At 45.5% G+C, this 13,936-nt stretch overlaps 1 protein-coding gene across 1 annotated transcript in view; it reads left to right on the forward strand.

Moving 5' to 3' along the window:
* Positions 1-5,000, forward strand: part of LOC130357175 (interferon-induced GTP-binding protein Mx1-like) — a 46,396-nt gene extending 41,396 nt beyond the window's left edge. Inside the window, exon 14 of the mRNA XM_056559699.1 lies at positions 4,530-5,000. Coding sequence (XP_056415674.1) covers positions 4,530-4,760 — 231 coding nt within the window. The 3' untranslated portion in view covers positions 4,761-5,000. The remainder of the gene's footprint in view (positions 1-4,529) is intronic.
* The last annotated feature ends 8,936 nt before the right edge of the window (positions 5,001-13,936 follow it).

Raw genomic sequence — 13,936 nt, forward strand, 5'->3', positions numbered from 1 at the left:
GCCTTTGGCAGGGTTGCGGGTCTCTCCTTTGGGGCTGTTGCCTGAGAAGGAGCCCAATAAGTTTCGACTTGTTCATCATCTCTCGCATCTGGTGGGGGGATCGGTGAATGATGGTATTGATCAAGCCCTCTGTGTGGTGTCATATACCTCCTTTGATGCTGCCTTGGTGTGGGTACGGCATTAAGCGCGGGGGGGGCTCTTTTGGTGAAAACGGACATTGAGGCGGCTTTCCATTTGTTGCCGGTTCATCCGGACAGTTTTTCTCTGTTAGGTTGTTGCCTGGGGGATCGTTTTTTTGTGGACCTCTGTCTGCCTATGGGGTGCTCCATTTCGTGCGCATTTTTTGAGCAGTTCAGTACCTTCTTGGAGTGGTTTGTGCGACAGGAGTCTCAGGTGGACTCGGTTTTGCACTACCTGGACAATTTTCTGTTTTTGGGCTCGGCGGGGTATGTGCTGGTATGTGCTGTGTTGCTGCAGGTGATGGAGCGGGTGTCGCAGTGGTTCGGCGTTCCATTAGCGCCAGAAAAGACGGAGGGGCCAGCCACGAGAGTTAAGTTTTTGGGTATCATGATTGATACCTTGGCTATGGAGTGCCGGCTACCAGAGGACAAGCTGGGTGAGCTGCGGGAGGCAATGGCACGGGCTTGTCAGGCGCGCAAATTGCAGTTACGGGAGGTCCAGTCTCTGCTGGGCTGTCTCAACTTTGCTTGTCGAATAATGCCTATGGGGAGGGATTTTTGCAGTCGCTTGGCCGCAGCCACTGCAGGTGTTGCCAGGCTGACTCATTATTTTCGGTTGTCAGCAGGACTGCGTGCTGATTTGCGCGTCTGGCTGGATTTTTTGGGGCACTATAACAGGTGGTCGGTGGTGAAGGACCAACCGGTCTCAAGTAGTGACCTGGAGCTGTTCACTGATGCTGCGGGTGGTTGTGGTTTTGAGGCTTATTTTCAGGGTCAGTGGTGCGTGGGGCAGTGGACGACGGCATGGCGGGAGCAAGGTTTTACTCGGAATTTGGCCCTGCTGGAGCTTTTTCCGATTGTTGTAGCCGTGGAAGTGTGGGGGACTTTGTTCCGCAATCGGAAAATGTGTTTCCATTGCAACAACATGGGGGTGGTTCAGGCCATGTTGTTAGTCTGCTTCAGCTTTTAGTGCTTCGGGGTTCGGAGCTTAATACGCACCTGGTTGCCTTACATGTGCCTGGGGTTGCCAGGGGTGCCTGTCGCTGATGCTCTCTCTCGGTTGCAGTGGGACTGGTTTCGGGAGCTGGCGCCGGAGGCCGAGTAGAGCGGAGTCCCCTGTCCGGACTGACTGTGGAGTCTGGCATAACTGTGGCCATGGGTCTGGTTTGTCGGTCGGTTTGTGGGGCTACCTGGGGGTTGTATAGTCGCTGGTGGGCAGATTGGGAAAGGTTGATCGGACATTGGCTCTTATGGGCGCTCCAGCGGATTGGGAAGTGGCCCCGTTGTTTTATGGTGGGAGGGCTTTTTGTGCAGGGTTTAAAGCTAGAGGTTTGCCAGATGTGTCCAAGGCGTTTTTGGTGCAGCCGGCTCTGAAGGGCTATCGGAAAGGGGCGGTTTCCCGAGATAATAGAAAGCCAGTATCTTTTCCGCGTTTGTTTCGTTTGGGAGGTTTGTTGGGGGATGTGTGTTTTTCTGATTACGAACGGCGTTTGTTCAGTTTGGTGTTTGCTCTAGCCTTTTTGTTGGAGCTTTTCGTATTTCGGATTTGGTGGCCCCTAGTTAGAAGCGGGTTGGGGGCCTGCTTGCCTCCGATGTTTGCTTGTCGGACGGGGGTTTGGAGTGTTTTCTTCGGAGGTCTAAAACGGATCAGCGGGGTCGGGGGTCCGGCCATGTGTCTGGTGTTATGTTATCGGGAATTTTTGGACGTCAGGCTGGGGTGGTGGGCCCTCTTTTGGTTCAAGGGGGGGTTTCTGTCCCGTTTTCAATTTGTGGGGGGTTTTCGGAAATGTTTATGTGAGGCGGGGTGTGTGGCTGAGGAGTATACCTCCCACTCTTTTCGAATTGGGGCGGCCACGGAGGCGGCTCTGTGGGGGCTGGGGTCAGAGGCCATAAAGCGCATTGGGAGGTGGGAGTCGGAGAGCTTTAAAATTTATTTTCACCCGCATTTGTTGTGAGTGATGTTCCTATGTCATTGTTTTGCCTGTATTGTTTGTTTCTTTTGTTTTGCAGTTGCTGGCACGGGATTAGTGTGTATCATCGGCCATTCATATGTAGCTTGGGGGGGTGAGAGCGGATGTGCGCCCGGCTGGGCGTCAGTTAGGAATTCCCCGTTCCGAGACACTGGTGCATTGGTTAGGTCAGGGGGGCATGCACTTGTTGGAATTGTTGGGTAGGGTTCAGTTTTTTGTGAGGATTGATAGGCCCCCAGATGTCCTGGCAATCCACCTAGGGGGAATGACCTGGGGTTTAGGAAGTTCCGTGGCTTCATGAGGGACATCAAATTCGACCTGCTCCGCCAGTGGTCGTCCTTTCCGGTGTGATTATTATATGGTCAGAGATTGTGGCTAGGAGGAAGAGGCGGTAGGCTCGCTCAGTGGCGCCGTTAAACAGGGCCCGCATTAAAGTTAATAAGGTGATTAGCAAGTTTGTGGTGAGGAATGGAGGGCTTGTGGTGTGCCATAAGGAGTTGGAAGAGGGGGTCCCTGAGTTTATGGATGGGGATGGGGTTTATTTAAATGAGCTGGGGATGGACTTGTGGAATTTGGAGTTGAAGGAGTCGGTGGAGAGGGCCTTGTTGTTGTCGAGGAAAGGCCAGAAGTAAGGGGGGGGGGGGGCACATCTTGCCGTTGTGGCAGGGTCATGAGTGGGATCTGGAGGCATCAGTGGACAACATGGAGGTTTTGGATCGGAGCATGGAGGTGGGCTGGGAGCGGTTCCCAGCCTGGTAGGAAAGTCTCTGTGGACATGGGGCCCCAAAGAAGGTTTTGGGCTGCACAATTGGTGCTCCTGGGGCAGGTGATCCACGGCTAGAAGTAAGTAGCAGGCCCTTGGGTTAGTAAAGTGGTGCCTTCAGGTCCTTTTTCTGCACTAATGTTACTCAGGGATAATTGTTTGCCTGGTATTTATGTATGATGTTCATACAAATTATTTATTACTGTTGTTACAATGTTTTAATTGATTTGTTAATAAATTGGGCTGCTGTGGCCATTTTTCACCAACACTGTGTCTGTCTTTATTGGTGGGATGTTGGAGAGGGGTAGAAGAATAGTTGGGAAGGGGTTGTTGGTGTAGATCATAGCAGCTATAATATCCCCTAGTCATGAAGCCACTATATCTAATGAGATATCTGAAGCCACTATGTCTAAGTAGATCTCTGAAGCCACTATATCTGTAGCCACTATCTCTGAATCCACAATCTCTGAGGCCATTATCATTTAGTAATGGCTGGGGATACCAAAAGAAGTTTGGGGGGTAGATTAGTCTGCAGGTCTTTATCTGAGAAGTAACCGTCCCTGTTCATATGAAGGACATCTCATAGGAGAACCTCCAAGCAGGTGGCCTCCTCAAGGACATAGATGGACAAGTGTATGTGGGACTAATGCTAAAACTAAACAAAGTTATGTTCCCAGATTGAGATCCCGTTTTATTAGGAAGCCCAGGATGTATTTTAGTTATATTTCATTCTATTCAGCATTTTTACTCATGATCCTGTACTTGAAGGAGTGAACTGCCTGTGCAACGACTGATATTATATTGGATAAATGCCTTGTACATCGTTGTGGGAATTGTGGCTACTATTATAAGAACTGTGGCTGATATACCGTATTTATCGGCGTATAACACGCACTTTTTAGGCAAAAATTTTCAGCCTAAAGTCTATGTGCGTGTTAAACGGCGATACACCCCCAGGAAAGGCAGGGGGAGAGAGAAGCTGCCCACTTCTCTCCCCCTTCCTTTCCTGGGGTCTAGAGTCTTGCTGCCGGCCCTTCTCTCCCCCTGGCTATCGGCGCCGCTGCCCGTTCTGTCCCCCTGACTATCGGTGCCGGCGCCCCATTGCCGGCGCCGATAGCCAGGGGGAGAGAAGCGGCGCCAACGGCCAGGGGGAGAGAAGGGGCAGCGGCACCCATTGCCGGCGCCGCTGCCCCGTTGCCTCCCCCCATCCCCGGTGGCATAATTACCTGTTGCCGGGGTCGGGTCCGCGTTGCTTCAGGCCTCCGGCGTGCGTCCCCTGCGTCGTTGCTATGCGCTGCACGGCGCGGCGCATGACGTCAGTGCGCCGCGCCGTGCAGTGCATAGCAACGACGCAGGGGACGCACGCCGAAGGCCTGAAGCAGCGCGGACCTGACCCAGGCAACAGGTAATTATGCCACCGGGGATGGGGGGAGGCAACGGGGCAGCGGCGCCGGCAATGGGGCGCCAGCAAAAAACTCTTTTTACCCAAATATCCTTGGTAAAATGAGGGTGCGTGTTATAGGCCGGTGCGTGGTATAAATGGTATAAATACGGTAACTATATGGGTGCACACCATTCAACATCAGTCTTGCTCACCACTACTTTCTTATTCCACAGGGGGCGACAGACCGGCTTGCCAATCAGATTCCTCTGATCGTCCAGTTTTACATGTTACAAGAATATGGGAAGCAGCTCCAGAAGGAAATGCTGCAGCTTCTACAAGTGAGGGAAGAACACGAGTCTCTTCTGAATGAAAATAAAGATCTGACAAGTACCAGGAACTTCTTGAAGCAAAGGATCCATCGGTTGTCTGAGGCCCATAAACGTCTACTCCGCTTCCCGGGCTAAACAATCAACTTAGAGCAACCCATTCCAGAGGGCATAAACATTAGTGTTGAGCACGAATATTCGTAATGCGAATTTATTTCTCGCATATTAGCACTTCGCGATTTCACTAATATTTAGAATATAGCGCTATATATTCATAATGTTCGTAATGTTAAAACGAATATTCTTAATAATTTTTTTTTTCACATGCAAATTTTTATGCAGATTTCCCATGCAAATTTTCATTTTTTGCTTTTTTTTCACATGCAAATTTGCATGCATATTTTTATGCAAATTCTTATGCAAATTTTAAAAGCGATTTTGCATTAAAAAAAAAGTGAATGAACATAGCAAATATGCGAATTTTGAGAACATAGGACAAATAATCGTCACTATATTCGCGAAATATCACGTATTGAATATGGCCCTTGCTGCTCATCCCTAATAAACATAGATATGTAATATATTTTGCATGAATATGTTATTATAATATACAGTACAAAGGGAAGGTTCATTCAAACTCCAGATAGAAGATCAAATGTGGACCATGTCTTCTAAAAAAAAGATGGCTTAGATTTTGGCACTACAGTGAACTTTCTCGTCATTGTTCATGGTCAAGACCATTGTGATGGAGATTCCTGCACGATGAAGCCCAGGGCTCAAGTCCTGCAGGAACACGTGGGAATGGAGTTCCTGCACTTTTTCCACAGCAGGAACACAGTTCCCATTAGTAGTAGTTCTGCAGGATCGGCCCTTGAGTGGAAATCTTGGGTGAGTTCCTGCACTTTTTTCCCCAGGACTTGACCCCTGATGAAGCTCATATTTGGATGTAGGCAATGTGCAATTTATGGGGCTCCACAACAAAGTAAGGACCTTGCTAGCAGTGAACTGAACATTAGTAATGCCAACGGAACTACCATAAGAATGACCTATAAAGTGGATTGTAGGGGATAAGATGTCTGATCACGAGGGTCCCGCTGCTGGGTACCCCCGCAATCTCGGCTGCGGCTCCCCAGACATCCGGTGCACGGAGCAAACTTCGCTCCGTGCCACATGACTGACGATGCAGGATGGAGGCTTGTGACGTCACGGTCATGTCCCGCTTGTGACGTAACTGCCACACCCCCTCAATGCAAGTCTATGGGAGGGGGCGTGACGCCCTGTCACGCCACCTCCCATAGACTTGCATTGAGGGGGCATGGCTGTGAAGTCAAGAGCGGGACGTGATCGTGATGTCATGAGCCTCCGTCGCTGTGTGCAGCAGGGAGATCGCGGGGGTCCCCAGCGGCAGGACCCCCGCGATCAGACATCTTATCCCTTATCCTTTGGATAGGGGATAAGATGTCTAGGGGCGAAGTACCTATTTAAGGGTGGTTTCCAAATTGGTTGGTTTCCATGGTGGAGAAATTAAAATGCCCTCTCCCAATGTCCATACCCCACATCACACATGTGACTGCACATATTAGCTAGTGATAGTATTTCTGGTAATATCCTTAGTGGTTTATAGCATTGATAACTTAGATCTTCCCTATTAACATTACCTTCCATCCATGTTTCATCTGAGCTAATAGAATGAGGTCTCACATTTAGGACCCTCATCTATAATCCAGTAGAGAGCGACTTGTCTGATGTTCTCTGGAGAACCCAACACATATATGTACTACATGAACAACCCATTGAGTTGAATCAGAACTGTGTAATACTTCATGTCTCCTGTGGTGGAGCTGCAGGGGAGCTGAACGCTTACCTCCTTCTGTAGGTTAAAGGGGTACTCCGGTGGAAAACTTTTTTTTTTTTTTTTTTTTTAAATCAACTGGTGCCAGAAAGTTAAACATATTTATAAATGACTTCTATTAAAAAAAAAAATCTTAATCCTTCCAGTACTTTTTAGGGGCTGTATACTACAGAGGAAATGCTTTTCTTTTTGGATTTCTCTTCAGCTCTCTGCTGACCTCTGCTGTCCATTTTAGGAACTGTCCAGAGCAGCATATGTTTGCTATGGGGATTTTCTCCTGCTCTGGACAGTTCCTAAAATGGACAGCAGAGGTCAGCAGAGAGCACTGTGGTCGTGACAGAAGAGAAATCCAAGAAAAGCATTTCCTCTGTAGTATACAGCCGCTAATAAGTATTGGAAAGATTAAGATTTTTAAATAGAAGTAATTTACAAATCTGTTTTAACTTTCTGGCACCTGGCACCAGTTGATTTAAAAAAAAAAAAAAATAATAATAAGTACCCCTTTAAAGCTGATCACTGGGGGTCTTAGCAATAGGGCACAATGTGACCTACTTATGAACTGGAGAGCCTTTTACCAATTTGGGATTGTACAGTAGAGAACCTCCTTCACTAAATTCCTGTTCACTTATATATACTTAGAATTAAAAATTAGCATAAAGGAAATCGGCAGGGGCCCAACTCCTTATACAGTTATAGGCCATGTTCTAGGACAAGATATTGGTTATTGTTTTTTCCACCTATAATCTTCTGTAATAGACAATCACCTATATCAGTTTTTCCCAACCAGGGTGCCTCCAGCTGTTGTGAAACTACAACTCCCAGCATGCCCGGACAGCCGAAGGCTGTCCGGGCATGCTGGGAGTTGAAGTTTTGCAACAGCTGGAGGCACCCTGATTGGGAAACACTGACCTATATTATTGGATCTGTTTGCTGGTTGGTCATGATCCATAGTCTTATCCTTGGACTTTAATTGTAATGTCTTCACTTTCTGTGACTGAATGTTCCTAATTAAAAAAAAAATACTAGTAGAATAATTTGTATAATTTCCTTTTTGTGGTCATAGTTGGTATAGTTGGTTCTTCTATAATGGCTCATCACTCAATAGTAAATGTAAAAACGTAATAAATCTAGGCTCTTTTTTTCACTTATCTGGCTCCTTCCCTCATGCTGCCCATAGAAGTCTATGGAGAGGAGAAGGGGAGGAGTAGTAAGATGCAGAGTGAGACAGATGCAAATACACAGATGCTGCTGAGAACTCTAGTAAGTCTTCTATGCTGGTCAGTACTGTTCTGTAATGTCCTCATTGCTGCTGCCCCTTCTGAGGGTGCACTATATAAAAGGATGTCTGTGTGTTTCCAGTGTATGGGAGACATCCTATCAGCAAGACTCCACCCACTAGCTCCAGGACATTTGAAAATTCCAGATGGAATTGACAACTACTGAAAACTCCCATATGAAAGTGATATCATGGACAGAAATAGTGCAGCTCCTTTATTCACTTACCTGGCTCCTTCCTTCATGCTGCCCATAGAAGTCTATGGAGAGGAGAGGGGGAGCAGGAGTTAGCTGCAGAGTGAGACAGATGCAGACACAGAGAGGCTGCTGAAAACTCTAGTAAGTCTTCTATACTGGTCAGTACTGTTCTGTAATGTCCTCATTGCTGCTGCCCCTTCTGAGGGTGCACTATATAAAAGGATGTCTGTGTGTTTCCAGTGTATGGGAGACATCCTATCAGCAAGACTCCACCCACTAGCTCCAGGACATTTGAAAATTCCAGATGGAAGTGACAACTACTGAAAACTCCCATATGAAAGTGATATCATGGACAGAAATAGTGCAACTCCTTTATTCCCTTACCTGGCTCCTTCCTTCATGCTGCCCATAGAAGTCTATGGAGAGGAGAGGGGGAGCAGGAGTTAGCTGCAGAGTGAGACAGATGCAGACACAGAGAGGCTGCTGAAAACTCTAGTAAGTCTTCTATACTGGTCAGTACTGTTCTGTAATGTCCTCATTGCTGCTGCCCCTTCTGAGGGTGCACTATATAAAAGGATGTCTGTGTGTTTCCAGTGTATGGGAGACATCCTATTAGCAAGACTCCACCCACTAGCTCCAGGACATTTGAAAATTCCAGATGGAATTTACAACTACTGAAAACTCCCATATGAAAGTGATATCATGGACAGAAATAGTGCAACTCCTTTATTCACTTACCTGGCTCCTTCCTTCATGCTGCCCATAGAAGTCTATGGAGAGGAGAGGGGGAGCAGGAGTTAGCTGCAGAGTGAGACAGATGCAGACACAGAGAGGCTGCTGAAAACTCTAGTAAGTCTTCTATACTGGTCAGTACTGTTCTGTAATGTCCTCATTGCTGCTGCCCCTTCTGAGGGTGCACTATATAAAAGGATGTCTGTGTGTTTCCAGTGTATGGGAGACATCCTATCAGCAAGACTCCACCCACTAGTTCCAGGACATTTGAAAATTCCAGATGGAAGTGACAACTACTGAAAACTCCCATATGAAAGTGATATCATGGACAGAAATAGTGCAACTCCTTTATTCACTTACCTGGCTCCTTCCTTCATGCTGCCCATAGAAGTCTATGGAGAGGAGAGAGGGAGCAGGAGTTAGCTGCAGAGTGAGACAGATGCAGACACAGAGAGGCTGCTAAAAACTCTAGTAAGTCTTGTATACCGGTCAGTACTGTTCTGTAATGTCCTCATTGCTGCTGCCCCTTCTGAGGATGTGCTTTAGAGATGTAGGGGAGGAATATCTGTGTGTGCGTTTGCACATTGTACGGAGACATCACAGCAGCTAGTCTTCACCCACTGGCTCCAGGACAACTAACAATTACAGATGGAGGTAAAAAATGCTAAAATAAGGGAAATAAAAAGGATATAATGTCCAGAAATAGTGCCGCCCCTCATGTACACACATAACAGCTCATCTTGAAAAATGTCCAGCATATCCACTTTAGCTTTTGTGGTTAAACTTGGCCTTTCTATTCATCTTGCCAAAAAATTGCATCGGCAGCCAGATCAAGATACTGGTTGTCTCTTCTTATTATAATCCTCTTTGGTCTTTCATTTTTTTTATTCTTTATTACAACTCCTATTCACAACTTGCATATTTCTTGCTCTAAGCCAGTGGTCCCAAACTGTGACCCTCCAGATGTTGCACAACTTCAACTCCCAGCATGCCCGGGCAGCCAACAGCTGTCCCAACATGCTGGGAGTTGAAGTTGTGCAACATCTGGAGGGACACAGTTTGAGACCACTGCTCTAAGCCCCCTATAGGTATGTATCTAATCATGGAAACCATCATCCACCCTGGCCACTCTATTGACTGTAGAGGTCAGCCACCAGTGCCCCTTCACCCTACTATTTTCCTAAATTACCCATACATGTTCCCTTACCTGTGATACCTGCTTAGGTTTGATGATTTGCATTGCTATAGTCACAGGTTTTATTATGTAAGTTCCTAATAGGGTAGGTTCAGTGTCCCCGTTAGTAATTTCTGTGGGCATCCCGCATGAGGGTAGGGCCACACGTAGCACATCCGCGGCGTATTTGATGCTGCGGATGCGCTACTGCCCATCCCTAGAGTGTGCCTCCAGCTGTTTTCTCCTGTGTCCTGTTCGTAGCAGCAATCTGCCGCTACGAGCTGACACAGAGGGAGCTGTGAACTGAGGGGGGGCGTTGTGCATGCACAGAAAAGGGCAAATTATAAGTGAGGGGCACATAACAGAGGGGCATTATATATGAGGGCACATAACAGGGGGGCATTATATATGAGGGGCATAGGACAGGGGGTATTATATATAAGGGGCACAGGACATGGGGCATTATATGTGATGGGCACAGGACAGGGGGCATTATTTGTGAGGGGCACATGTCAGGGGACATTTTATGTGAGGGGCACATGACAGGGGCCTGCCCTGTCATGTGCTCATATAAGGCACCTATAATGCCCCCCTGACATTTGCCCCTTACATATAATGCCCCCCTGTCCTGTGCCCATCACATATAATGCCCCATATTCTGTGCCCCTCACATATAATGCCCCCTGAGGGGGCAGGACATGGGGCATTATATGTGAGGGGAACATATATATACTTTGATAAAAAGGTCCATTACAATCTTCAGCACCAGGCCCTGTATCCAACCCCAAAAGCGCCATTGTCACCAGATAATCCATATTATTCACTAAACCTGTCAGAGTTTTTTTTACATGACAGCTGATCACTGTATGTTGTGCTAGTCCTGTAGTGTTTTTTATATTATTCCGAGGTTGCATAGCATATTATTGTAGCAGACTGGATAGCTCATATTCTCGATTTAACCCTCTTGGCTCCAGAGTACCCAGCTTATGGATCAAATAGGCTTCTTTGCGAGCCAAAAGTTTTTTAATGTCACCCCCATGTCTGGGTGGGATCACTTCATCGATTACCTGAAAAGAATAGAATGTCGTCCAGACATGTGCAATTCGGTTCGGCACGAATGTCAAATTTACCGAATTTTGCCGTTTTTGTGCATTCGGGCCGTTCCGATTGCACGAAAACATTTTTTGAATATTTCCGAATAGCAACGATAAAACGAATAGCAACATAACGAATGCATTCGTTATTCTCCGAATGCATGCGGTAAAAAAAAACAATGCACTCGTTATCCGAAAACAAATGCATTCATTATTTACCAAATGCATGCGGTAAAAAAACGAAAGTAAAGAATTCTTTCAAATTTTTTTATTGTTTCTTGCGCTACACTGTTTCTGGCTGTTAGTTACTGTTTTACTGTTACTAGGGTGCCACCAGCTGTTGCAAAACTACAACACCCACCCAGCATGCGGCTGTCTGGGCATGCTGGGAGTTGTAGTTTTGCAACAGCTGGAGGCACACTTTGGCAAACACACGCATTCGCGCAATGCTTTTTAATTTATTTTCAAATTCCGTGGGCTTTTGTCAGAAATGGGTGACCAGGTCAATGACATGCATAGTAATTGCTGTGGGAACATTTTTCATTCATAAAACTGCAGACTTAATTAATTGGATAATTGCAGTGTAGAACACTTAGGACACCAAACATTCTACACTGCAATTATCCATTTAAGTCTGCGGTTTTATGAATGAAAAATGTTCCCACGGCAATTACTATGCATGTCATTGACCTCAATCACCCGACAATCAAACACATCGATCAAACACATCAATCATTCATACAGCATTAATTCATTCATTCATTTACTCATTCATTCAACATTTCTTTATGTATTAATAATTTATTAATACATAATGTAATGTTGAATGAATGAGTAAAGGAATGAGTGAATGAATGCTGCATGAATGATTGATGTGTTTGATCGTCGGGTGATTGAGGTCAATGACATGCATAGTAATTGCCGTGGGAAAATTTTTCATTCATAAAACTGCAGGCTTAATTGGATAATTGCCGTGTAGAACACTTAGGACACCAAACATTCTACACTGCAATTATCCAATTAAGTCTGTGGTTTTATGAATGAAAAATGTTCCCTTGGCAATTACTATGCATGTCATTGACCTAGTCACCCATTTCTGACAAAAGCGAGCGGAATTTGAAAATGAATTAAAAAGCATTGCGCGAATGCGTGTGTTTGCCAAAGTGTGCCTTCAGCTGTTGCAAAACTACAACTCCCACATGCCCAGACAGCCGCATGCTGGGTGGGTGTTGTAGTTTTGCAACAGTTTGATCGATGCGTTTGATTGTCGGGTGATTTATGTATAACATCATGTTATACATAAATCACCCGACAATCAAACACATCGATCAAACACATCAATCATTCATACAGCATTCATTCATTTACTCATTCATTCAACATTACATTATGTATTAATATAAATCACATAAAATTATATTATCTTACCTGTCTTCCAATGTTCCGATCTCTGCGGCTGCCCTCTTTTCCTGCACACACTCCCGATAATGGTCCCCTGCTTAAAAAAGATTTACCCGAATGTACCCGAATACCGAATGTATACGAAAAATCAAACCCACCCGAATACGAATGTATCCGAAAAAAATCAAAACCCAGACACCCGAATACCGAATGTATCCGAAAAATTTAACCCACCGGACACCCGAATACCGAATGTATCCGGAAAAAAATTAAACCTGGACACCCGAATACCGAATGTATCTGAAAATCAAAACTGAAAATATTACTGAACCGAAAATTTTATAAAAAAACTAAAAAACCAAACAAAAAAAACTAAAATTTTTCTTCTGCACATGTCTAATGTTGTCTATTGTGGAAGTGACAGGGTATTGGAAACAGTACATTTTTTAAATGAATGCTAGATTTGTGCCGGTTTATGCGGTCTCCTACATGCTGGGTAGTCTCCCCTACGTATAGGAGACCGCACGGATATTTTATCAAGTAATCTACATTCCTAGCTTGGCATGTGAAGAATCTCCTGATGGGGAACGTTTTGTGTTATTTCTTAGGACATTGTAGCAATGTCCTAAGAGGTAACCTTATTGTGTTACCTCTGTCGAGTTTTTTTGATGTTACTCCCCATGTCAGCCCGGATGAATTTATCTTTTAGGTTTGGTGTTCTCTTATTACAAATTAGCGGGGCATTGGAAAATTATTTTTCCAAGACAGGCCAGTGACTCTTAACAATTCTATCTATCCTATAGCTCAAGGGATGATAGGTTCTTACAAACGGGATTAGTTTTTGTTGCGATCTCGGGGTTCTGTTATCTGGGAGACGTGGAGCCAATGCACTCACAGGGTACCCTCTTTCTCTAAACTTAACATTAAGTTCCTTTAATCTAAGGTCTCTTGTTGTGGGGTCCTTAACAATCCTGGAAACCCTTTGGCATTGGGAGCATAGGGTCGATCTTTTAACAGAGGATGGATGGGCACTAGTAAAATACAGTAAACTATTTTTGTCGGTAGGTTTCCTGTACAAGTCCATCTCTAGGCCTCTCTTGCCATCCTTCATTCATAATGTTTCCGAAAAACTCACACTCTTCTCGTTGCATGTCAGTGCACATTGTATTTCACTCCTGACCGTATTTAGGTACTGAAAAAACATCTGTAGGGACGAGCGTGGCCCCTCCCATATGCACACAATATCGTCTATGTAACGTCACTATATTCTGGCGTGTTTCTGGTACAATTCATGAGGATAGACATATTGATTCTCAAAGTGTGCAATATATGCGTTAGCAAAAGTGAGGGGGGGGGGCATGTTAACCCCCATTGCCGAACCCCTCCGTCACCCCTGTGACTGTAGTCAATGTCTGTAGAACGTCGGATGTATCTAGCAGAAAAGAAGGAGTCGTCTTAACTAATGGTGTCAAGGGTTTCTCTAGGATTATAGAAAGAGGGACCATTATTGGGCGGCCTGGGGGATCCGCCAACCCTTTGTGGATTTTGGGCAGAGTTAATGTATTTCATTTATGTGTTAATGTATCTT

Source organism: Hyla sarda, chromosome 2 (genome assembly GCF_029499605.1).
Source record: "Hyla sarda isolate aHylSar1 chromosome 2, aHylSar1.hap1, whole genome shotgun sequence".
Taxonomy (NCBI): Eukaryota; Metazoa; Chordata; class Amphibia; order Anura; family Hylidae; genus Hyla; species Hyla sarda.